The 27,567-nt window shown below is 35.5% G+C and overlaps 1 protein-coding gene across 2 annotated transcripts in view; it reads right to left on the minus strand.

Annotated features, from left to right (window-relative positions):
- Positions 1–9,630: 9,630 nt before the first annotated feature.
- LOC148949393 (18S rRNA aminocarboxypropyltransferase) overlaps positions 9,631–27,567 on the minus strand; it is a 48,369-nt gene continuing 30,432 nt past the window's right edge. For both annotated transcript variants that reach the window (XM_089092945.1, XM_089092946.1), the window contains exons 4-6: positions 17,375–17,588; positions 11,616–11,786; positions 9,631–9,748 (exon numbers count right to left, since the gene is read on the minus strand). In XM_089092945.1, coding sequence (XP_088949071.1) covers positions 9,690–9,748; positions 11,616–11,786; positions 17,375–17,588 — 444 coding nt within the window. In that variant the 3' untranslated portion in view covers positions 9,631–9,689. The remainder of the gene's footprint in view (positions 9,749–11,615; positions 11,787–17,374; positions 17,589–27,567) is intronic.

Below are 27,567 nucleotides of genomic sequence, written 5' to 3' on the forward strand. Positions count from 1 at the left end.
AAGCGTCGTCGTAGAAACTTCAAAAGGGCTCATTCAATTGGAAATTGAAAGGGCTAGTGCTTTTATTAATAGTCAAAAGTGATTGGATAGCGACTAACACCCCTCTCACGCCCACCATTTTCCCAAACACATCCAATCAAAATTTTGAGATATCCATTTTGTTCAACGTAGTTGAAAGTTCTAGAAATTAGGTCTTTTAGGATGATAACCCCCTCAAAATCCTCAGGGCAAGGATTATAAGCTATGCCCTGGGGGCAGATAAGGTTCATATATAAAGTTGTTGCATAAGATTTATAGAATAAATTTTAGTCTTCCTCAAATCCAATTTTTATATGTTTAAAAACTAAATGTTGACTTAATCTTAAATCAAAATGCACTGTGATAATGCTAATTCCCAATAAGGCATCTCAGCAGTATCCCAAGAACGATTAAGGGTATTATGTTCAAACATTCGGGGCTACTTCTGCTCTTAAAATTTATCCAAATCCAAGTAGCGTAAGCGTATCCAAGCTATCAAAGAAAGTAAACAGGTTTTTTTGCGAATGGTATCAAGTTTTCCATTTCAGGTCAACTAGAGGAGTTATGAAACTAACAGTACTATTTGTGTCCAGATTTTTAAAAGGGTGTATGCTGTTAAAAATTACTGAAAAATTTTCCCCGGCATACAAATAGCAGGCCGAACTATAAAGTCTTAGAAAACGAAAAAATTTAAAGTATTATTTTCTTTATCTCTGAAAAGACTATGTCAATATAAAAAGAACCGAAATTAATTAAAAAAAAAATTCCACAAAATAATTTTTTCAAATAAAAGTAAAGAACTCCATTAAACAAAAATGAGCAAAACTAAAATCAAATAATCTACCAAGCGTGAAACTACCACAAATCAGCATTGATAAATAAATGAAACCCAAAACGAACAGAAATTACAATAAATAACCGAGTCAAACTCAAAACGAGCAGAAATTAACATAAGTTGGGCGCAAAACCCCTATGCCTTCCCAAGGCCAGAACAAAATTTGCACTTTACTGATAAAATACAAATGAATGTGCATTGTCAGTCTAATATACTTATTAGACTGACATATTTTGTAATCAAAATGTTTATATTATTTGATTTATTAAAGTTATAAAAGTAAAAACATTTAAATTTTTTCAGTAAAGTGCAAATTTTGTTCTGGCCTTGGGAATGCATAGGGGTTTTGCGCCCAACTTATGTTAATTTCTGCTCGTTTTGAGTTTGACTCGGTTAATTATTGTAATTTCTGTTCGTTTTGGGTTTCATTTATTTATCGATGCTGATTTGTGGTAGTTTCACGCTGGGTAGATTATTTGATTTTATTTTTGCTCATTTTTTTTTTAATGGAGTTCTTTACTTTTCTTTCAAAAACTCATTTTGTGGAAAAAGTTTTTTAATTAATATAAAAAAAAACCTAGAGGACAACTCAAAAATACTTACTTACTTGCGTGTACTTGGAGCAGGACTCAAGCATCTCCGCTCTCCCTGGCGTCCAGTAGCTTCGTCATTGTAGTAAGCCAAGAGTCTCGGTCGTTTGCGAGTGGCTCAATCGATTCGAGCCAGGATTTTTCCCATCTTCGTCCATACTTATTGAAGCCACCGATTGGGTATAGGTCAGCCTTGACACAGGCGAGCTACGTTTTCTTTTGTCCCCCATGTCGCTTTTTCCATACCGAAAGAGGTTTACATCTGAGGGCTTTATTGACAAATATGTGGGGTGGGTGGCGAAGTGTATGGCCGAACCATCGGAGTCTTGTTTGTTTAATTATAGTGGCCAAATCAGAACACTGCTAGCAGATTTTGCGGAGTTCGACATTGCTGACACGATCACGGAGTTTAGTGCCAATTATTCTCCTTAAACATGAATGGTCAAATACGTTGAGGGCTTGAATGTCGGATGCTCTCATAGTCCATGTCTCACAGCCGTATAATAAGACAGACCGAACAACCAGGACAGACCAGGTAAATCCTTATTCTTGTCTTCAGACGAACATTTTTCTGGTTCCATAGAGAGTGATTTAGCTGGGTGAAGACTCCAGTTGCTGAAGCGATTCTTGACTGTATTTCTGATGTGCATCCTCCTATTGGGTCTACCAGAGAGCCTAGGTACTTAAATTCATGTCTCATCTATGGGTGACTGTTCTAGTAAATTGGGGGGTCTTGAGATGATGCACCGGACGCCATGACTTCTGTCTTCAGGGAGCTTATTTTCAGGCCGACCAGAGAGGGTTCTTCAGCTACCTTTGATAGCATAGATTGGGCTTCTGAACGAGATTCAGCAAGCAAACATCGTCGGCATAGTCCAGATCGGTGATCACAAAATTGGGACTTACTTCAACGCCTGAAAAAGTCGTGATTGCTCTGGTCATAATCCAGCGGATCACAAAATTAAATAAGACGGGAGACAATACAAATCCCTGCTAGACAATAATAAAAAGTTGGAACACCGATAAGAGTTTTCCGGCGATCTGAATCTGGACCTACGTATGCCGATAGTATGCTTAAATAAGTATAACTTATCTTTCCTGTTGCTCCATCCTTTGTCATTATCTTCCAGACTCCACCCCTTAGAACAGAATCAAAAGCTGTAATAAAATCTATGAGTAGAGGCACTGTTGGTTTCTGGTGTTTTGCCCTGTATTCAAGGGTTTGTTTTAAAACGAATAGTTGGTCAATTGTTCCCATGCCTGGGCGGAATCCCGCTTCATTGGGCCTTGTCTTTGAGTTGCGCTGGATACGAAAACGATTGTGAAGCACTATGGCAAATGTTTTTGCAGCAATGCATATGAGAGAAATCCCGCGACAATTGCTGCATTTTGTCTTTAGCCCTTTTTTGAAGACTGGAAGGATGATAGAGTCTCCCCAATCCTGAGGAACCATCTCTTCTTCCCATGTACAAGTTAATTTATAAATCCTGCTGACAAGTGATGTCCCTCCATACTTGTAAAGTTCAGCCGGAATGGCAGCAGGACCAGGGGCTTTATTGCTTTTAAGGCAATTGATTGCTTGTTGGACTTCATTTAACGTGGGGGGAGTCAGACTCACGTCATTGTAAATACTATTTGGAGAGTTTGGTTCCTGCAGGTCATCAGGGCTACGACTTGGATTATGGCAGCGCTGATTATCATCTATTGGTGTGGAGAGTTGGTGCTGGATAAGTAGTTTGTCAAAGTGCTTCTTCCAGTGATTTCCTGGTGTCCGATCTGGAGGCAGCGGCTTCCATGTCTTCAGCGATTTTCTCCCAGTACCGGTTCTTATCATTCTTAGCCGACTGGTGGCATTCTCTTCTCAGGCGTTTGAACAACTCCGATTTTCTGTCCGATATCTGTTGCTTGCGCTCAGCCAACTGAATTGTGCTTGTTGACATCCATTTTTTGGATAGTTTTTTGCGGTATCCTATCGTAGCTTCCGCAGCCTCGTGGATTATATTGCGTATTGTCAACCACTCTTCATCCAAACTTTGAGTTTGCTCGTCGTTCACTTGCACTTGGTGAGCTTCAAAGCGGTTAGACAACTCTAAGAAGAATGCCTGTCGTATATTAGGATCATCGAAGTGATTTGTGTAAAATCTTCGTGGAGGTTTCCTCTTGGGGCGTGCTGCAAGTCATAACTTTAGATCTAACTTGACTAGAAGATGATCCAACCCATGTTTCGAGCCAGTATCTGCTCCAATGTACGATCTACTATTCGTAGCCATTGATTTCCAACGGCGGGCCATGAGGATGTAATCAATCTGACTTTTTGCTCTACTATCTTTTGAATGCTCTGTGGCTGGGCTTGTGTTTGAATAAGGTATTGGTAATGACCAAATCATTCCTCATGGCAAAGTGAAGAAGTCTTGATCCCCTGCTACATCTAGCTCCAAGACCGAAGTGGCCAATGGCAGACTCAGCGTTGGATACTTTCCCCCCAATTCTGGCGTTAAAGTCACCTCCAATAAATGAGGTCTCGTTTTGGGACTTTCTTAAGCGTACAAGTTAGAACTTGGTAAAAAAGATCTACTTCGCTCTCCGGTGCGTCTCTGGTTGGAGCATAAACTACAATAAATGATATGTTGAACAGGTGGCCATTGAATCATACTCTTGCTACTATATGTGATACAGGTTCCCGCTCTAAAAGTGATTTCGCTGATAGGGTGCTTAAAATGATGCTTATTCCCCCATACGCAGATTCATCAAGGGTTCCGTAGTTGAAGAAGGAGAAAAGAAGCGTCGTCCTTAGGATTTCTAATCTCTGAGCCTTCCACAATGCCGTTTATTCGAGTTTCTGAAACGCACATTTTGTCTTTGTTTTAACGAAAAAATTCCTCAGCGATAAACGACTGGGTCGTTAGGCATTTCATCGAGCAGACGTTCCAGCACCCTACACTGAGAGGTTGTCTATGTTTCCGAAGTAGTACCTTAGCTTGCCAATTTTTCGGAGAAGGCGCCAATGAAACCTTCAACGCATCGCTTGCCGGGGATGCCGTACTATGGGTTGGACTCTTTATATTGACTTTCACTTGGACGTTTTGTGGAAATATATTTAACCAAGCAGGTCTCCACTCCCTGATGGTACCCTCTGCGGTTTGGCCTAGCAAGAATTGGGATAGGCAATTCCGGCCGTTTCCACCTGACTACCACGATGAGGAAACCGCAGTAAGATTTCTCCTATGTTTAACTAGGGACGGAAGACTAGACTAAACTGATGGTAGGACCACGCCTCCCGAGCCTTCATAACAAAACTTAAATACTAAGAGGGGTGGGGGCATCAACATTTTAGAAATGTCTTGGTGGGGCATGGCCTGAAATCAGTTGGGACCTGCTTTAGAGCCTTTATTTTGAATTTTATTTTTATGTGAATGACGTTATACTGATATGCATTTGAAGAGCAAAAACGATACGTAATAGTATTGTAATAACGTCACACATTGTATAGAAGGTGTTGCATTCAGATAATATTTTTTATTAGCACAAAGTATGCCTAAAGGACGACCCAAAAACCGATGCCAAGTTAAGGACCTATAAAGCCTCCTTAAGGTAAATACACTTGTAACAAAATTTATATCTCACGGGGGGGGGGAGGGTTAGAATTTTAGAAATGTCTAGTTGGGGCATGACCCAAAGTCGATTGGGAACCACTGGTTTAAACGAACTTTTAATTCCTTAGCTTCGTTTAACTACACTTTGAGTGGAAGAACGAATGAGCAGAAATATAGACTGGTACACCTATTCTAATTTATCAATCCTCTTATCTTTCAATCCTATTTTTTTTTTCCTTTCAAACGAATGAAATTTTTGAAATAAAGGATTTCACCAAAAAGTAAATAACTCACCCTAACTATCAAAGTTTTATTTCTAAGTGGGCTATCAAGCCAAAACCCTAGCAAGCACAAAGTTTCCTTTAATAAATAAGGATTTCTACTGGTTTCATCCTTTTTTAGGACAATAAGTGCCATTATATTTAAGATTTACTTTGCGTAGACATTTTTAACAGAAACTATTTCTGAATCATCTTACTACTTTACAAAACTGGACAAAACCTATACCAAAGTTAAGGTAACTTCCGTAAACCGCATCCGAAGTCCCTCAAGTACACTTACAATTTTTTTCCTATGCAGAATAAAAACAATTAAGAGCTGCAAAATTGATGACTCATTACAAAAGCCAGCCATGGAGCCCAAGTTTTAGAATCTCGGTAAATCAGACTACTATTACAACTATGTCTAAGGGTATGAAGGTGAAATTTTCACGGAATATTTAGGGGGGATGGTGAACTAAATCAAAATACAACGTTTGTATGCAGGTTGTCAAAAAGACATATCAGCAATATCTTAGAAACAGTTTGGTGTGCGAAGATGAAATTAACAGGGCTTGTGGAGGGGGATATTGAACTAAACAAAAGACATATTTGTATCCTACTGCTGCTGCTTCTACTCATACTACTGTTACTATTGCTATTATTGCCACTTCTACAACTGCTAGTTCCGCTGATGCTAAGGCTACTACTATTTTTCTACTGCTACTGCTAATTCTACTGCTACTACTATTACTGCTGGTACTACTACTACTGCTACTAAAGGCTAAGGGTCTTAAGGCAAAAAATTGGGAAATATTGAAACTGTGTTGAACTAAATTGAAAAGCACTATGCCCACACAGGTTGTCAAGAGGGCGTATCAGCAATGCTTCGGGAACGGTTGATGGTATTACACTGAAACTTTCAGTGTGTGTTGAAGAAGACGTTGAGAAAACCCAAGGTGCTATGCCCAAAATGCTACTACAACTACTGCTACTACGCAAGCTAAGGGTATTAAGGTAAGGATTTCAAATTATATTTAGGCGGATGTTGAACTAAATCAAAACAAGAGCATGTAGTTTGTCAAAAGGGTGACAAGGAAATTTCTCAAGAACAGATTACATTATTTAGTTTGAACTTTCAGAGCAAGCTGTGGCGGATTTTGAAGTAGCTAGAAGGCACTCTGTGCATACTATTAATACTACCCCTACATTTACTATAACTAATGGCGCTAAGGGTATTAACGTGAAACTTTCAGGGAACGTTTAGGGGGAGTTTCAATGAAACGAAAAAACTATATAACATGCAGGTTTTCAAAAGGAAATTAGCAATATCATAGGCAGCACCGCTCTATAATAGCTAGAAATATCAACGGAACTTTTAAAGGAGCTAATTTGACTGAAAATTAAAAGTTTTAGTGCCCTTCTTAAGAGTCAAAAGTGATTGGAGGGCAGGCAGCGCTCCTCCAAAGTCCATTATTTTTCCAATCACATCCAAGCAAAATTTTGAGACAGCTATTCTGTTCAACATAGTATAACGATCTGGTATCTATGTCTCTAGGGATATTGGGTAGGTCGAATTCCAACAGTCATTTAATTTGCCCATTATGCTTTAAAACTATATCAAAAGGCACTGTGTGTACGGTTGCCAATAAGACACCTATCTCTAGAACGATTGGGGGGTATTAAGTGGAAACTTTCGGGGCTACTACTATTACTTCTTCTGCTTTTACAATACAATTAAATCCTAAGAGTGTAAGTGTATCCAGGTTGTAAAAGAGCATATATAGAATTTTCTGGGAATGATATTAAGTTTTATTTTTCACGTCAACCTGAGGAGGTACAAAACTAAATTAAACAGTACTTTTTTTCTCAGGATTAAAAATTGTTGAAAAATTTTCTCCAACATACAAATAGCAAGCCAAGCTATGGATTGTTATAGAAAAAAACAACAACGAAAAGATATGTAACACTATTTTCTCTTCCCATGAAAAAGACGACGTCAATAAAAATATGAACAGAAATTAATTAAAAAAAAAAAATCCACGAATTAAGTTTTTGAAAGAAAAGTAAAGAGCTCCATTAAACCAAAAATGAGCAGAAATACAGCCAAATAATCTTCCAAGCGTAAAATCACCATAAATAATTAAATGAAACCCAAAACGGCCAGAAATTACAATAAATAACCGAGTCAAAATCAAAACGAGCAAAAATTAACATGAGTAGGGATGCAAACCCCCATGCCTTCTCCAGATCAGAACATGATTTGCATTTTACTGAAAAAAAAATACATTTTAATATTTTCACTTTTTTGAATTTGATAAATAAAACATTACTAAGGATTTAAGGAATAAATATCAGCATATGTATATTAAACTTACAGTCCGCGTTCATTTTTTTTCAGTAAAGTGCAAATTATATTTTGGTCTTGAGAAGTCATGGGAGTTGCCAACCCTACTCATTTTAATTTCTGCTCGTTTTGAGTTTGACTTGGTTATTTGTTGCAATTTCTGTTCATTTTGGGTTTCATTTATTCATATATGGTGATTTTTGTTCATTTTACGCTTGAAAAATCATTTGACCTTATTTCTGCTCATTTTTGTTTTAATGGAGTTCTTTAGTTTTCTTTGAAAAACTTATTTTGTGCGAAAAGCTTTCTAAATTAATATTATAAAAAATTATTCTTTTGAAACAAATAATGTTATCAAACGCTTTTTTTTTAGAATGTCGATTACTAAGAGTATGAGTTGCTCCTTACTTACAGTTCTTTATCACGAACTGTTTGATTGCTTTTAAAAGGAGTGACACAGTCTTTCCATCAGAGAGGATACTGGAGTCAGTATAGGGATGTTGTTAGATTTTTCTGCGGATGGCCGCAGCCAATTTGGGCGACGTGCAACAAACGGACTCGACTTTGTTGAATTTTTTGTTTTTTTTGGAAGGCCAGGGTACCAATCACGACAAATATACTCTAAAGTAGGTCTTATGAAAGAAACACGTAATTTAAAGGTATGACAGTTAAGATACTCAAAGAATGAAAAAAGCTTTAGAAAAGAAAGTAATCGACTTGCTTTCTCGGTGACATTATTAATGTGATCATCCCATTTAAGGTTGCCAAGAGATAACGACACCAAGAACTTCTATTAAGTACTTAGAACTCCATTTCCTGTTTGATTACACCAATTTCCTTACGCTCTTAACTTTTGATGGGTAAATTGATCGTTTTTAGATATTTAAAGTCAGCATGAAAATTAGATTCTTTTGATGGATACATCATTATCAAAATTATTCTCTCTTGAGTTTCGGTCAATATTGCAATAGGTCACTCTTTGGTTACAATGAACTACCGCAAACTATTTGAAAAGAAAAAACAGTATTTTACTTTTTCTATATGATACCAGGGCTGACGGAGGAAAAAACAAACTGAAAGGCCATTCCAAAATGGGGCATGATATTGCCCAGGGCTGTATGCAAAAGTTTGCTATTTATTCAAGTTGACTTTTTTTTGGCATTGCAAATCAGCTTGTTGATGAGAAATAACGACAGAAAATAATACAAACCCCAAAAATAAACACATTTTTCTCTGTAGCCTAGGGCTATATCTGACCCTATTAAGGAGATGGGCTTGGCGACAATTGCAACGGCAGTGATTATTATATTTGAGAGGAGCATTGAACGGAGAATTAAATGGTATATTTCCTTTTTTCCATCTCCTTTCTGTCCTATGCTATAAATTTATAAGAAATTTTAATACACATATGTGTATGTAAGACCACTAATATTCCGTCTGAGACACAGTGTTTAGCCCAAAAACGACGATGGAAAGAAAAAGAAAAAAAAATTATAAACTGGATCACATATTTCAAACGGTCATTGTTATTGAATGCGAGTAAGGTGAATCTTTTAGCCTCTTTTCTATTTCTTACGAGTTAGTTTTTGCCTATTCTTAATTATTTTTCCCTTTAAAACTATAGCTTCTGTATTTAACCTTTTCCGTGTTTTCTTTTGACCAGGACAGAGGTGGAATCCTTTGTTACTGTTAAGTAATTATAATACTGAATATAAAAAAAACTGATAACACGCCATGCAAACCCTAACCTTAATTTGCTTAATTAAGACATCTTCGCCTTTACACCCCTCTTTTTTCAAACGGTTCTTTTTTAAAACAACCGAAATCAATCTCTAATTTCAGTTAAACTTCACATGAAGTAAAAAGTGTCTTCAATATCTAGCATATAAGGGCCCGTACCGTTAAAATCCTAAACGGATTTAAATTTCTGTGAAAAATGAGAGTAGAAAATCGTATATAACCTGCATACCGAATGAAATAAAAATTAGGATAAAACAAAGACAAGATTTTTTTTTTGTACAAAAACAAAAGAAAACAAAATTAAAGAAATCATTCATTCTCATCTTCAGATCTTTCAGAGTCCGAAGGTGGTAGGTCTATGGTACGATCTAAAAAAAAAAAAAAAATTATTTAAGACAAAATTAATAGATCTTCTATCACTAAAAACATAACCATGAATTAGATTTCAGCTAAGCAATATACGCTTTGTGATTAAGCATAACCAGGAAAACACACATTCAAGTTCGGTCCCTTCGAGTAGGAGTGGTTTTAATGCTCTGCTTCCTCCTGAGCCCCGAAATTTTAGCTGCAACAAGAATGACAGTGAAACTATCATACTTGGTTTGCTGCCTAGGTTTCCGCAGTTCAAACTCCAGAGCGTTCATGTACGACAAGCAAATTTTTTTTCAATATCTAAAAAAAATTCAAGGAAAAGAAAACAGTTGGTTAACATTTCTAAGTTTTTGTTGGTCTAATACTTTGGTGAATAAAACAAATTTATATTTTCTAAGTTTGTGTTGGTCTAATACTTTGGTCAATAAAAGTGATTTATAATTTCTAAGTTTGTGTTGGTCTAATACTTCGTTCAATAAAAGTGATTTATATTTTCTAAGTCCGCTTTTGGTTGTCTCCTAACCCAGTTAGGGAAAAGGAAGGAAGTTTCGGGTAAGTTCTTAATACATGTTAAGGGGTGGCACCTACATTTATATTCCCATGGTATATTTTTATCTTCCTTCCCCCTCAGACATATATTACTGGTGGCAGCCATCCAACCCACGTCTTTCGGAGATTTGGGCTAGTTTTAGCCAACAGAAAAAATAGCATAAAAAAATTCTGCAGAAAAACACCCACAACTTTAAAACTATTTTTGTTTCGGACATTTGTGGCAAAGCCGTAATTTGTTTAAAAAATACATTAGAAAAATTCGTCGGTGAAGCCTAAAAATAAACAATTTGCTGTTAAAATATTGACACGAATACACAACGAGACTCACAAGGTTATGCAAGATTAATTGTTATTTGACGGGCAATAAAAATCTCAGGGATTTTACTAAATGCATTAACTGTAATAAAAAGGTAATATCGTAGAACCGATTAAGGAATTTGGTTTACGTTTGAATCGGGAATAAAGGAGTAGAATCACCCCGTGCTGAAGGAAACATTAAAGAGTTGTAAGAGACCATAAGAAAAAGTAAATGTACAAATGATTTTTCTAATGGATAAGTGGAAATAGTTAATCATTATACATAATCTTCAGTGTCGTAGACAATAGGATTATCTTGGTACGACAAATTGGCAAGGATTTTTCCGTGAGTTGGGTTGCAAGCTCAAGCAAACCTGTCCTTTGTGAGAGGTGTGAGATGGATTCCTCCTAAAACTCTAAACCAGAGGTCTAAACATCGGAAAACTCTAAACCGGAGGTTTTCAGCCCCTTCCCCTAGAAACCCAAGAAAATAGTACTTTAATGAGTGCATCACTGGTATGTCATTTCGTTTAAGTGGTCATTTGAAAACTAATTATAATATCTTGGCACTTTTTATAGACTATTCACTCTTATCAGCTTTCTTACAAAGAAATTTAAGTGAAATTTTCATAAAACCAATAGGTACTTCCCTATTTTTTTTTTTTTTCAAAAATCATATTCACAATTGTTAGTACCTTATCTTAAACTTTGTAAGCACCATATTTCAAAAACTCATTTACCACGCTAACATTTGGAGTTCAAAAAAGGGGATTGGTCCTTTGGCACTCATCCGACAAATTTCAAACCAATCATAAAAAAAAAAAAAAAAAAAAAAAAAAAAAAAAAAAAAAACTGTTTGGTAGCACAGAGAAAATAGTTTTGACCGGACTTAATTTATCGGCTATGGTGATATCCAATGTCCTGAGAAGACGAATTTTCCCCTTTACTAGCTGAAATATTAAAACTCTTCTGCAAAAACAAAAATTTTGGAAACATAAAAGCATAGCCACTAACCTCTGTGTAATTTTTCCTCTTCAGCTTCAGCCAAGTATTCGTTTTGAATTCTAAGGATCTCTTCACTGGACGAAGAACTGGAGTACTTTTCCAGCAATTCAGAATTCAAAGTGATAAAGGTTTTCCCCCACTTAAATTTGCTTAAATATGACTGTGCTAAATCCTTGAAACCTGCAAAGCAAGTGACTTTTTTGACAAAAATAAAATGAAGAGGCGAAATAGGAAATTGTACCGAGGCCAATTCCACTCTACCTTCACTAAAAAGAAGACGAGCCATTAATTTATTAAATAAAAAAAACAAGTCTTTTTCAACTGAAAGTAAGAAGCAACACTAAAACTTGAAACGAACAGGAATTATTATGTATATGAGGGGGTTCACCCCTAGTCAATACCTCACTCTTTACGCTAAAGTTCGATTTTTTTTTTCCAATTCTTTAAGAACGGCCCTTGAATTACAAAGGCCGTTTAATTAAAATAGATAGCTCTTTTGAAAGTACTCAAATATTTAGCATAAAGAGCAAGGTATTGAATAAGGGGCGAACCCCCTCATATACGTAATAATTTCTGTTCGTTTTAAGTTTTAATGTTGCTCCTTACTTTCAGTTGAATTTTTTTTTTTTTACATTTAATTTCTAATCATTTTTTAAATAATGCAGGCAAATTTGGCGCCCCCTTCACAGAAATGTCCCTTCCTCCATGAAAACATCCTCCAGGGAAAAATTGTCCGACGTAAACGTTCAGTTACTATTAGCCGGGTCACTCCTTACTTACAGTTTGTTATCACGAAGTGTTTGATTTTGTACTTGATATTTCTAGGTAGATAGTTAGGACAAAAAATAAATAAAGAATCAACAAATAGTCTTCGTCTTTTAATTCACCTTTTTTGAGAAGGAAGGGGGCAAGTTATTAAAAGTCTACAAGGTTTTGTCCAACGTATGGGACTAAATATACAACAAAGTTAAAAATTAAAAGTCTTCAAAGGGAAATTAAAAAAATCGGGCAAAAGATAAAGACACTCTTTTTGAGAGGGAAAGGGCACTGCTCGCGCATAATGTTATTTTTAGTATTCGAATTAGAAAAATGGGCCTTTAAGACAAAATATAAAAGAAATGAGAGCTGAATATATTGTAAGAACAATGTGTCCCTCTATTTTATGCATATTGCAAGAAGTAATCACTATTTAAATAAAAATCGGAGTTAAAGATAAAAACTATAGAGAGGATGGGAAAAAGGAGGGGGATGGTTAAAGCTGAAAACCTGTATACTAATCTAAGCAGCAATTTTTATGCTTCTGGGTGCCGTTTTTATTACTAACAATTCTGCGGTAGAATAAATTTATTTTCAAGAACTTCAAAGAAAAATGCTGCATCATTCTTACAAAGGGGGATCACATGTATTTATTACGTCTGCCTTAATTTGGGGGAAATCACGTATAGACACGATAAACAAAATTCTTAGCCGGTGTGATTAGCTGGTAAGCCAGGTGCGATTTTGGCACACTGGACTTATTTATCTGCTCGAGAACACAGGAAGCTTAAGAACTAGACCTATTCGATGTGCTCGCAAGATTGCAGGCGGATAGGGCCAATTATAAAACAGAAAAGGATAAAAATTTAGTAATTTGGGGGTAGCAGTCAGTCCTGAGAGGGGATGGGGGATTCCCCAGGACTCAGATCTTAAAGGGACAAGAAAGAAATCTTCCTTCAAAACCTCTGTTGTTACGCACAAAGGAGCTTTCCCTATTCGTACAGCAATATATTGTTTCGATACCACATACAACCTGAGGAAAAGAACGGCTTTTTTCTCAAAAACTACGGGAATTTTACAAGCTTGACTGAAATGTTTCAGTCTTGTTTCCAGATTCCCATTCCAGGGGGAAAAAACAGTAATGTTGCTCCACAACACAATAATGAATATTTTAAATATTGATTTTTCCGCTTTTTCAGCCATCCATTTAAGAAGGAAATAGCCATATTGACATTCATATCATTCAATTTCTATCAATATTCCACCGTACATATCTGAACTAAATGTTTTCAATCATGAAATCGGATAATAGAAAAATCTAATCAATGATAACACAAAATACCTTTCTCTTCCAATATCAGTCCTACACTTCTTTCAAAACTTCAATAAAAGACAAAACTGCGTTTCCAAGATTCACAGAACAGTTTCCTAGGAGTCTTTAAAAGGAGAAAAATATTTTCTTTCCAAAATTGCCCGCCTTTTCATAAACTTTCCACTTGTCGTGGTAAATAATTCCACTTGTCGTAGTAAGGGAAACCAGTTAGTAAATTTTTCATTCTTACATCTATCAAACAGTTCGTGGCATGTAAGTAAGGAGTTACTCGGCCCTATAGTAACCAAAACTATAAAAATGCGGTTTTGATAAAAATTAATACATCAACAATACATCAACAAGATCCAACAACTGGATCTTTATGCTAATTCCAAATATATAAAATTCACTAAGTTAAATTTTACCCATCAAAAGTTGCGAGCCCGATAAAATTTGCCTGATTTTTGAGAAAGGGGGAAAACACCCCAAAAAGGTCTTGCGATCTATATGAAAATGCCACCATAAAATTCAGCATATAAGAAAATCCTAATGTATGGGTTTCAACATCCTCTCTGCAAAAATGTGGAATTTTTTGCCATTTGATTCAGCATTATTGGAAAGTTCCATTGGGATGACATGGGGATGCCTTGGGGATGACATGACCCTCACAGTCCCTGGGAAAAGGGACATAAGTTATGCAATTTGCCCATTGTTTGCATATAGTATTTGCAGTTGGAAAATATAAGGATATTTTCGGTGCCAATTTTTAGTATGGGGGGGGGGATTTCCACGAGAGGAATTTCCCTAGGGAAGAAAATTCCCGTGGGGAATACTAAGGGTACGGGTATTAGGGAGAAATTTTGAGGGATTGTTGAGGGGGATGTTGAACTGAATCATAACACACTATGTGCATACAGGTTGTCAAAATAACGTATCAATATCACAGAAACAGCTTAGGGTTTTAAGCTGAAACTTTCAGGGCATGTTGGAGGGAATACTGAATATGGTATTAAGTTGAAATTTCCAGAGAAAGTTGAGGGTTATGGAAAACTAAATGAAAAAGCACTAAGTGGATGCTGGCAGTTGAAAAGACTGATAACTATGTCTCAGGAACAGCTGATTGCATGAAGTCGAAACTTTCAGGGCTACTATTACTACTATTGCTGCTGCTATTATTACTATGGAAGTAAATCAAAAGAATTCAAATGCTACTAGGTGGTCACGATTGCCAAAAATGCAACATCTAAAGAATGGAATAGGGAATTAAGTAGAAATTACGAGCGAAGGTCTGTTGATATAAAACTGCAACAAAGACACTATTTACACCCAGGTTGTCAAAAAGGCGTGTCAGTAATATCTCAGGAATGGCTGAGGGTATTAAGTTGAAACTCTCAAGGCTACTACTATTACTACTGCTACTACTACTATTCAACAAAATCAGAATGTTTTAAGTGCATCCAGAATGGCAAAACGGCATAGATACCATGTCTCAGGAAGGGAATATGGTATTAAGTTTTAACTTTCAGGGAACGTTGAGGGGATTTAAAACTAAATTAAAACCACTATATCAATCCAGATTGTCAAAAATGTGTATGTGCAATATTCCAGGGACAGCTGGAATGTTTAGTTGGATTTTCAGAGCATGTTATTGTGGATGTTAAACTACAACAACAACTACCGCTTCTACTACTACTATTACCACAGCAGCTACTACTTATTCCATTGCTGCTACTGCTACTACTACTACTGCGACTATTTATAACTACAACTGCCTATGGGCACATGTTTAGTATAACGTTTATAAAAATGCGTCTGTGCAATATTCCCGGGATAGCTGGTATGTTTAGTTGGATTTTTCAGAGCATATTTTTGTGGATGTAGAACTACAACTACAACTATCACTTCTACTACTATTAATACCACAGCAGCTACTTCTTATTCTATTGCTGCTACTACTACTACTACTATTACTGCTATTACTACTGCGACTATTTATAACTACAACTGCGATTTTTTACAAACATGACTACTTGTGACCAAGGTCGTACCCAGGATTTTTTTTTCGGAGGGGGTTTTACTAAAAAAAAAAAATAAGAGGGGGGGGGGGGGGTTATACAAAAAAAAACGCAAAAAAAAAATACAAAATTTTTTCATATCCATTTTTATTACGTTTTTACGAGTTAGACGAACATTTCGGCGGGGGGACTGTAAAGTATAATTTGTACTTTACTGAAAAAAAATGTTTTAAATTTTTTCACTTTTATAACTTTAAGAATTAAAAATTAATTCAGATTTTAAAGAATAAATATCAGCCTACGTATATTAAACTGACAATGCATATTTTTTCAGTAAATTCCTATGAATCTTTTTAAGTAAAGTACAAATTATATTCTAGATTTTAGAAAGCATTGGGGTTTAGAACCCGCCTCAGATTAATTTCTGATCGTTTTTAGTTTGACTTTGTTGTTTATTTTAATTTCTGTTTTGGGTTTTTTTTTCATTTATTTATTGATACTGATTTGCGGTAGTTGTATGCTTGGTAGATTATTTTGATTCTATTTTTGTTCATTTTTGATTTAATGGAGTTCTTTATTTTTTTCAAGTGCAAATTATGTACTGGCCTTGAGAAGACATAGGCGGTAAAACTTAAGATGAAGCAAGATATCCTATATACAAGATTAATTCCAGTTGGCCCATTTATCATTCCTAATTCTATTCAGAATAGAAGTCCAAGTCAATAATTAAAACTTTTGTCAGTAGTAGGACTATTAAATTTCTCTTTGAAGATTTTGTCACTTAAAGTCAATGAATAAAAGCAAACATGTTATTCTTTAAACTAAAGCAAAGAGTAACATTGAAAATTAAAAGGAATACAAGTTTCCCTAGTATAAGGGAGTGCCAAAACGCTAATTTCCTATTGTGGATCCTCTTCAGAATCAAATTAAAAAGACAGGTTTGTTTCAACTGAAAGTAAGGAGCAACATTAAAATTTGAAAAGAAAAGAAATTATTCCGTATGTAAAGGGGGCTGCATCTTTTTTAACCCCTCGCTCGATACTCTGACGTTTTTAAGTGCTTTAAGAAAGCTTCTTATTTCAACTCGACGACCCTTGTGATTCAGCAGTCGTTCTTAAAGAATAGGGACAAAAAGTCAAACTTTAGCGTAAAAAGCGAGGGCTGAGGAGGGGAGGAACCCCCTCACATACGAACTTATTTCTGTTTGTTTCATGTTCAAGATTGCTCATTACATTCAGTTGAAAAAAAAACTTGTTTTTCTTATTTAATTTCTGACCATAATTCAAATCGTGCTTAGGCCTAACTAAGATATCATGTGGGCTACATTCGGTAGTAAGTCGGTGTTCCAATAAGCAAGGATGTTCACACCTGTAATGAAATAATAAACAGAACAGCCATATAAAGTTGGTCAATATGGCTTGTAAAAGCTTAATTTGGTATCTGAATTTTTCAGAAACAACCCTTGCCAAAACACTGTAAAATATTTTAGAAATTGCAGCCACGTGGATTCTTTTGAACATGTATTCTGTAATAAAGCTTAGAATTCAATTTAAATAATTAGCCACTCTGTTAATAATTAATCATATTTGAATTAAGTTTAGAGTTAATAAATAATAACCAATCTGGCATCAATAACTAAAGACGCCATGACGAAATCCATCACTGAAAAGGGAGAAGAATCTTACCACAAATATAGAAGACTGCTGCTAGCGCTTCCACGCACGAAAGTTTACAAGGCTTGCCATAATTGACAGGATTTGCTGCGACAAGGTAGGGTAATAATCGGGGATAACCTGCTTTCATTCTCCCAAAAGGAGTTTCTTCCAGTTTAGCCCAAGAGCAATCTACCACTGCAGCACCATGGTCAATTAGAATCTGTCGATCTTTCGGTGAAACACACTTTTGGAAGTACGGACATTATTAGAAATGTTAAATTACTCAAAACAACTTAACAACACCCAGGAAAACAGAACACTAATACTATGATTTTGAAACTAGATGGGAAAAATTCTATTTCTGGAATTTATCTCCTTCCCTAAATAAATTGAGTTACGATGAAAAACCAACGGGATTCACAGCTTACCTTTGGAACGTTATTTGAGCAAATAAAGAAATTACGTCATCCTCAATACGTTTACATAAGTAATTCTGTTACGTAACAGCCAAATAATCAATTACTTAGGGGGGGGGGTAATAAGGGGCTGAGATATAAATTTTCCCTTCTCCTGTAAAAAACAAGCAAACATTCACAGAACAGAATTGAGTTCAGACAAAAATGTCAACAAATTAGAAATTACCTGAATGAAATGGATGAACCTGGTGAGTCATTATCCTGTTGCTATTTCACATATTTTAGACTATTCTTTAAGTTCATATACCTATTGATTTCTTAAAACTAAATGTTAGACATTTCAACTATACATTTTCAACAGGTCGCCTGCGTAATAAGCTGACAAGCATCTTTTCACGATGGATGGACAATTATATCCGTTTAGAGTCAACCAAAAAAGGCAACTCTGTTGAATACACCCAGTACCTTCCTGTTTATGTTGTCTAGATTTATCAGGGCGAAGCTAATTTATTCTATCATTCTGTTACTACTTAGTTGGTTGATCAATGCACATGCGGATCTTTAACAACGGGTAACTAGCATAGCTTACACCCCTTGCCCCAGGGGCTGAGGGGGGGGGTGTCAACCCTGGAGGCATAGTTATTTGGCCTTTGGGATATTTTGAACAAAATGGCTATCTTAGAATTTTGATCGGATACATTTGGGGAAAAGGAGTGTGGGGGCGCTGGTTGCCCTCCCATCACTTTTGAATCCTAAAAAGGGAACTAGAACTTTAGATTTCCAACCAAATATGTCTCCTACAAAGTTTATACGACCATCCCTTCCATAAAATTTAATATGTTAACAACAGGCAGCTTGCATAGCTTACAACCCTTGCCCTCGGCCTGTGTGGGTATTAGTCAACCCCGAGGGCATAGTTATTCGATCTTTAGACTAGTTTGAACAAAATGGCTATCTCAAAATTTTGATCGGATGGATTTGGGGTAGAGAGAGCGTGGAGGGACTAGTTGCCCTCCGATCCCTTTGACTGTTAAAAAGGGCACTAGAACTTCCAATTTCCGATCGAACGAGCCACTCTGAAAAAAAAAATTGCAGTCTTATTGCTCTTTACTATTGTCAACGCAATAGCGTCGCCTCTGATACTGGCTAAACTGATTTGCTATGGTCTCGCGATTTCTAGTCTCCCTATGACTTTCAACAATCAATAACTCGGGATTTGGCCTTTTTTTTTACTCTCGCCATTTTTTTTTAATTAGATTCCAAGTTTTCCGAGGGTAATGAGAACTTCTGACATTTCATGAAATTTTCTGTCACAGTTTCTTAAAAGTACTCGGTGGTGAATTCGGGCCCTTTTTATTCATTAACAGACTCCAATTTACATCTCCCATTGACTCGCTTCATTTCTCCAGATTTATAATGTAACGAGAAATATCTAGGCAACATCGATTGATCCTTTATATACCAAAGCTAGGGCCAAAGCCGACAAATAATGCTACGATTTAAAGAATCCCTGAGAATTGAAAAAGAAGATAGGAGTACAGTCCTACCGATACAATACATTAAAAAAAATCCAGTTCATTTATCAGCTACCTGTAACAAGAGAGATATTTTCAAGAGATTTAAATTAAAGCCCATAAAACAAAAAATTATATGTTATGATCGATAACTTAATTCAAAGTTTTCTAGCCTCGTTCAAAACTGATCCAAAATAAAAGTCGTTCAAAACAGCAGTATGAAATACCAAATGCCCGTATTTCTACTTTAAACATTTTCATCCATCTAAAATGACAATGCCACTTTTAAATAAAAGCAAAGAGTTGTTTCGTAATATTGCACTTCTACAAAATTAATTTCACCTACAAGAATATGCCATACCGCAGATAGAATATCAGCATGAGACTGCAAAAGAAAAGATTTCATTTCTACGTCACTACTTAAAACTCACAGCAATTCAAAACTGACATTCTCATTTCTTTTTTATTCCCTTTTTCTTAATAAAAATGAACTTGTTTTGTAATGAAACCAAGTTATTTTAAATGTTATTATTGTTGTACGCAAAATTAGTCTTAAAATGGTGGAATAAAGGTTTATACAAAATAAAGATTTATACGAATAAAGATTTATTTTTATTTGTCTTAATAAAGACAAATAAAGATTTATTTTCAAATTCTTTCAGCCGTCATATGACGTTTATTAGTTGCTATCTTCATCCACGATCTATTTTTTTCATCCCAAGTTAAGGATAAACTCCAATCCCTAAAAGTCGGCAAAATAGAACTTAATAAATTGAAACATATCAAAATAGTATAATTTTTAAACAGCTTTTCAACCACTTTTTATACTACACTTCTTTGACTTGACTTCTATGTTCTTCTCAACTACGTGCAAACATAGTTTGCAACGTTAATAAATTCCCAGGTTCCAAAGTAAAAAAAAAGAAAAAGATTAAAAGAATAAGCAACTTTTTACTAGTTTACAAGCGAAAGAGTTGCTTCGCCGTTTTGAAGACTGTATTCTTTCGTTCGGGCTTTTTACCGCTACTACTACTAAGAAAACAGTGCAGCACCAGGCCGACTGAGGCCAACAAAGTTGAGCTCGCTCTTCCTCTATCCAAATCAATTCAACGTTTTATTCTTTACCCCTTCCCATGAAGTTCAATTACCTGGGTAATATTATACAGTCAAGATGTAAAAAAAACAGAATGGCCAAGGCATTGGGTGTTTTTCCTCAGTAAATAGAAATTTGGAAGAACAGGAAGATATGTCAGCAATCTAAGACTGCAACAACAAAGTATTGGAAGCCATGATAATGACTGTGGTCAAGTATGTTTCTGAAATCTGGGCTCTCCGAAAGACTGAGGCCTTCGTAAAAGGTACGCTAGTCATCATTGTGTGTCATTTCCATTTATTTTTTTTTATTTTTATTTTTTTTTTTTTTTTTCATGGTTCACGGTGGCTTCTGCATGAAGTTTCATGTTTCGAGCTTGGTTAGTTTAGAGTGTTTCCTGGTGAAAATGAAAAATAAGTTCTTATACTGAAGATCACAAACCCTGGTCTCTTATTAATAGATTATCAAAATACCAGGTTTTATCGGCTTTTGTTACATCCTTCAGCTCGTTTGGGCCTTTGGCCCTCGGGCGCTAATGGTCATGGCATCACGTTTCTGATTCCTTAAAGAGTAAACAAAAAGAGCCAGCTTTGCTAGCTCCTGAGCTAGAAAAAAAAACATTTGGCCGGCCTACTTCTTCTGCTCACTACGGTCAGCAGATGAACTGGATTTAAAGGCTCTTTTAACTAACAAAGTGATATACTCTTTATGATGCGCTCTTTCACCGAAAACAAGTTGCCTCTGCTTGAAGAAGAGCTATCAAAAAACTCCTTAATGCCACCAAGAGCTAGCAGGAGGGAGCAGAAAAAAAAGCCTATTAAGCAATCTTTTTGCTAACTAACGAGCCAGCAAAACAGGCTCTTTTATTGTTTATTTAGGGAATGAATAGTTAATTAATAAAATTTAAAGATAACTATAATAAATAAACAAAAATGTATTGAACGGTCTTAAGCGTCAAAACTTGTGAGGGGTCCACAAAAAAATATGGAGCAACAAATATGCCTTTGTTGGCACTTAATATTCATTCACTTCTTAATCAAGAGAAGTATAGTTCTTAGATTTTAATATCATTGCTCACTCTTTGCTTTTATCATAAGATACAGATAGGAAAGGTTTTTATTTTAGTTTCTGTTCATTAATATGGGCCTACAACGGCTGATTAATTTCTGCTTGGTTGTCAGTTATGATCACTAACAAGCCTTCAAATGAGATTCCTGGGAACATAAAAGTTAACATTTATTTTGTCCTCTCTACTCTCATTACTTGGCATTTGCTAATATTGCAACGTTGTGGGAACCAAATCCCATGGTTCCCAAAGAAGGTGGTACCTTCTCCAGTCATTCTCTATATGGCTCTTCCGAGTAACAAAATGTTCTCAGTTGTTATTTAGGAAACTCTATCGTCCCTTTTCAATGTACTTAACAATGGAAACAAGTTCTTCTTTTATATTGAAGTCAAGAACCTCATTAAAACTTAAAGCAAACAGAAATTATCCTACAATATATATGAGGGGAGCTAACGCCCCCTCAGATTTTAGGCTAAAGTTTGATTAGTGATTTCCTAAAAGTACTTTATAGTAAACAAAGAAAGCCGATAGATAATTGTATTTACTGATTGCTTTTCAAAGCACTTGGACTGGTAGTTTCTTATTAAATACAATTAGGAAAAAACAAGCCCTTTCATTCTTAAAATATTGTGATTGAAAATTTAGATTTTTATCACTTCCCTCTTGAGTTATATCATTCATTCTTAAAGTATTGAGAAAAAAGTTTAACTTTAATGTAAAGAGGGATAATATTATTGTTACCATTATTATCGTTGTAATTATCACTACTAATATTATTATTACTATTGTGAATGGACTCACCGAACTGACCCAAAGCTCAGGCCACAAAGCTCCATTGTCTCCGCACCCTAAAAACCAAATTAGTGGTAGGAGGACTAATATTTATTTTCTTCATCTTTACCATATATTTTGTCATCTGTCGGACATTCCAATCCCTAATTATGTTCTACTGCTTAGCATTCAGTTTACGAAATACCAGAAAACAGTATCTGATCCAGGCCGGATATTCTTTTATTAGGTGCCTTCTTGTTTCTTCGACCATCTCACATTTTTAGAAAACTGAATAATCACATCTTCCGAAATTTTCAAATACCAGTAATGGTATTGTAATGGACATAATTTGATCTTTTTAACTCTTTTCTAAAACTCACTTACTTTTTTAATTTATGTATTTATAGTTTAAATCGATTTAGTGTACATGTTTTGTAAATCTTAATCCGTTTTGCGTCCCTCTATTTCACTTACATTCATAGACTCAGGAGAAAAACAAATATTTCTACGTTTTAGTCCATTTGAAATAAGTTTGGAAAAGTATATATATTTATTATATATATACATATTACATATATATATATATATATATATATATATATATATATATATATATATATATATATATATATATATATATATATATATATATATATATATATATATATATATATATATATATATATATATATATTTATTATTAGTAGTAAAGACGATGGGAGCAGTGAAGACGTTAAAAGTAGAATAGGAAGAATAGGAAGATAAGTCTCCAAACAAAGATTAGAAAAACGGACCAAGATTAGAAAAAAAACAAAGGCACTCCGAAAATAACGGACGAACATTTGTAAGGCATTTTCCAGAGAAACTACCTAAGGATTGTTCTGGGTACCTGGCTGCCTGACCGAATTTCAAACACTAGGTTGTACGAAAAGTGTTGTTCAATCCCGGTTTCTAGGGCTATAATGTGAGAAAAGTTGAGATGGCTAGGGCACGTTCTGCGGATGAAGGATGACACATTACCAAAGATTGTCCTTTTCGGCCAACCGTCTAAGGCTGAACGGAAAAGAGCTCGTCCTCGGTTGGGATGGGAGGATGTCATACAGAAAGATTTAAGGGAAATGGGGACTTCGTGAGAGGGTGTAAAGAGAGGCTTTGAGTAGATTGGAATGGAGGAGGAGCGTGCGTAGCTGTGTTGGCCTCAAGCAGCTTTGTGCTGCGGTGCATTGTTAGTAGTAGTAGTAAGTTCCTAGGCATGGCTCCTTTGATGTTAAGACAGTTCCATGATATGCTAACTTGATCATCAGGTAGCCTAGTCTTTGCACCCTTATCTGTAAATAGGTAATTTACTGATCAGTAGCTTGATAAATTTATGTCGTTTTATTCTTTTGACCGTAATATCGTAGGCTAGCGAGCAAGCTAGTGATCGTCGAAAAAATACAAATGGGATTTTAATAGCGCAAGAAAGTCTTGACATGGGAAGAGAATGATGCTGATAGCGCTGGTTGTCTCACTTTTGTCCTCAGATCATAAAAATATTGCGCAAACAAAAGGAATTACTGATATATACGAGTCGGTAAATTAAAACTGTACACGAGGTCTCAACTGAGCTGAAAACGATCTTAGAAAGGGAGGCGAAAATATTATCAGTAGGACTTCGTTAAAACATCGTATAACTTAACGCTATATGAATAACACCGACGAAGAGTAAGCTAGATACCTCCAGGGAAGAACACATCTCTTTTATAGTCTGTACATTGCAAGCCGATTCAGATCTACTGGTCTCACAAACTTCTTCTTCCATGAAAATCAGATGTTTCCTCCCGCACTTTCAACCGAAGGCGAACTCCGAATCAGCCCAAAATCTTGTCTCATTCCACTGCTGCTTGAAGATATAAAAACATGTTCAAATATGCCAATATTTTTTTTTGCTACGTTTAGTTCGCAGTCGATTTTGGACGGCGCAGTCATCGTCCATATGTTGAACCTCGATGAGGCCTAAACTTTTGCTGATTACGCAGTCGACATGTTCATTACGTATATTCGATCTCATCTCATCCGATGCAAAAGACTTGATGTTATCTGGGATGTGTACATTGAAGATAGCCTGAAATCTGGAAAAAGGACAAAGCACGGAATAGGGATCAGAATCCAGGTTTTATTCACAACAAAAATACCCCAGAAGTCAAAATGGAAAAACTTCTTGCGGGTTGATGGGAATAAGCAGGAGCTATTTGACTTCCTGTCTAAAATTTTGTTGGAAAAGATCCGCCGACCTGAACATCGAAAGCTATTTGCTGCGAGGAATGAATATGTGTTGTGTTCTGACCGAATGATCGATACTGGAAATTTAAGCCCCTGTACACATGAAGAGGGGACACACGCATTGCCCTAATCAGTCACTTGGACGTAATCCACTTAAATTCGATCCTTCAAAATGGGGATAGAAACGAGACAAAGGCAAAAAATGGGTTCCGTATTGGTGGGATTTACCAGAGGCGTCTTCTGCCTGCAAAGAGCTGACCAAGTGCAACTGTAAAAAAGGTTGAGTTCAAAAGTGCAATTTGTTGATCTAATTGTTCAATAGTTATTTCTTGCTAAATTTCAGTCAAAACGCTGTTTTGTTTTCAAGTAATTTGAAGTACCACTTTTTGTTAATTACGATGAATTTCACAAAGTGCCCAAGATCTCTTTTTGTAATATCTCCGTTTATACATGAAAGGTCAACTTGAAACGTGAACAAGTAAAAATCAGTTAGATTGTAATAAAAATACTGATTCCTTCACCCAATTACTTTCTTGTACAGTGCGAAAACCACTCGTTACATGACATTTTCGGCATATCCACAACGTTCTGAAATTGAATTGGAAAGGTCAGTTTCATTGGAAATGAAACTGAAAGGTCAACTTGAAACGTGAACAAGTAAAAATCAGTTAGATTGTAATAAAAATACTGATTCCTTCACCTAATTACTTTCTTGTACAGTGCGAAAACAACTCGTTACATGACATTTTCGGCATATCCACAACGTTCTGAAATTGAATTTTAATTCTTGGAATGACTTTGTATAGTCGATGTCCGGCTTGCTATTTTCAAAAAATCCACTCATGTAACTCGGCATATCCACAACGTTCTAAAATATAATTTTAATTCTTGGAATCAGTTTGCATAGTCGATATTCAGCTTTTTTTTAAAAAAAATAACACAGACCACATCGTAAGAACGTCACATAACCTAATACGACCTTCTGACAACGTTGCTCTTTTTGAGAAAAATGAGGTCCGCAATCCTAATTTATGGCCTCTAATACGATACTAAAATTTACCAGTGCGATCCAAACATTATTTTTCGCCAGTGCAGGCAGAAGCTCATTTTAACCCATTCAACAGTTTCGTGCGCTTTCTAAACCCTTTTTAAGATAAGCAACGTTATACAACGTTTTGACGACGTTCTTGCAAGAATTATCACCTCGTTTTTTAGGAATTTTCAACATAGTTAGGGTCGCATACACGGTTAAAATTTACTGACTCTTATATATATCAGTAAATCGATTTTGAAAAAGACACGACGTTTTGTGACGTTTAGACGACATTCTTAGCATTTTTTTTTACCCATTTCAAGACCTTCATGGGCTGTTAAAACCCCATTTGAATTTTTCTACACGACGTTCTAGTGATTAAATTTGTTGCCTTCACCTCCAGGATTGTTTAGCGTGGTCGAAAGTATATGTCCACCAACTTTCACGCTTCCTTCGAACACTAAACGATTCTTTCCAAGGACTGTTTAAGACACATTTAGTTTTCGTTTTAAGTTTCATTTAAATATTCAATTTAAGGTTTAATCGTTTTAAGATTTATTTATTCATTTATATTAGTACCCGTGGTATGTTTATTTCTCATGATTGTTTATTTAATTTCTGCTCGTTTTGGGTTTCATTTATTCTTTAATTGTGATTTCTGGTCGTTTTGAGTTTGAATTAATATAGGAACATATTTCTACTGGACATTTTATTCTGATTGTTTATTCAATTTCGGTCCGTTTTGGGTTTCAGTTATTCTTTAATAGCGATTCCATGTCGTTTTGAGTTTGAATTATTATAGAAATTTACATCTACTGGTCTTAAAATTAACATGGTTCTTAACTTTTCTTTGAGAAATATCTTTTTAGGAAAGTTTTTTTTTTAATCAATTCACTAAAATAGCTATCTGGAAATTCTGCCCTGACACCAAGTTGTATCACAGGATAACCGTGAAACAAAATGCAGCTATACACCCTCTCCACCGTTTCTTCACTTTATTAAATAAAAAAAACAAGTTTTTTTTAACAGAAAGTAAGGAACGACGTTAAAACTTAAAACGAACAGAAATTATTCCGTATATGAAAGGGGCGCTCCCCACCTCACCGCCTCGCTCTTTGAACTTAAGTTTTTTATTGTTAAAATAAATTAGAGTTTTGAGAAAGCCAAATTTTTGCCTAAAGTGCGAGGCGTTGAGGAGGGGACAGCCCCTTTCATATACGGAATAATTTCTGTTCGTTTTAAGTTTTAACGTCGTTCCTTTTAAAAAAAACTGTTTTTTTTTATTTAATTTTTGAACTTTTTTGAATTAATACATGAATAATTAAAACAAAATTTGTATATTAATTTTACTTTTATTTGGTTAAATAGCTTTCTCGAAACTTGTTTAATTTTATTTACGAACGTTTTTATTAGGAATAAATATACGTAACTTACGAATTAAATTACGTAACGATCTTCTATATACATATATTTTTAATACGTATATTAGGGGGCTCACCCCCTAGTCAATACCTCGCTCTTTAAGCTAAAGTTCGAATTTCGTTCCAATTCTCTAAAAATGACCCTTAATCACAAAGGCCGTTATTTAGAATAAATAGGTCTTATGAAAGTACTAAAAAATCTTTGGCTTAAAGAACGAGGTATTGACTAGAGGGTGAACCCAATCATACACGTAATATTTTCTGTTGGTTTTAAGTTTTGATGTTACTCCTTATTTTCAGTTGGAATACTTGTTTTTTTATAATTAATTTCTGATCTTTTTTTAAAATAATGCTGGGAAATCTGGCACCCCCTTCATAGCAATATCCCTTCTCCCATTAAAAGTTCCTTCATGGAAAGATCTTCCCAAATAACCCCTGACCCAACCACCCCCCTACTACCAGAATAAATTCCCTTTGAAAACGTCTGTATACTTCCTAATAACCAATACTATATGTCAAAATTGGGTAAAGTTCATAGCTTTCAGCCATCCCCCGGGGACTTCGGGGGATTAAGTCATCCTAAAGGACATACTTATCATATTTTCAACCATGCTGAACAAAATGGCTATCTCAAAATTTTGATCAGG

Source organism: Artemia sp. Qi Xiang Cuo, chromosome 8 (assembly GCF_049724085.1).
Source record: "Artemia sp. Qi Xiang Cuo chromosome 8, ASM4972408v1, whole genome shotgun sequence".
NCBI lineage: Eukaryota > Metazoa > Arthropoda > Branchiopoda > Anostraca > Artemiidae > Artemia > Artemia sp. Qi Xiang Cuo.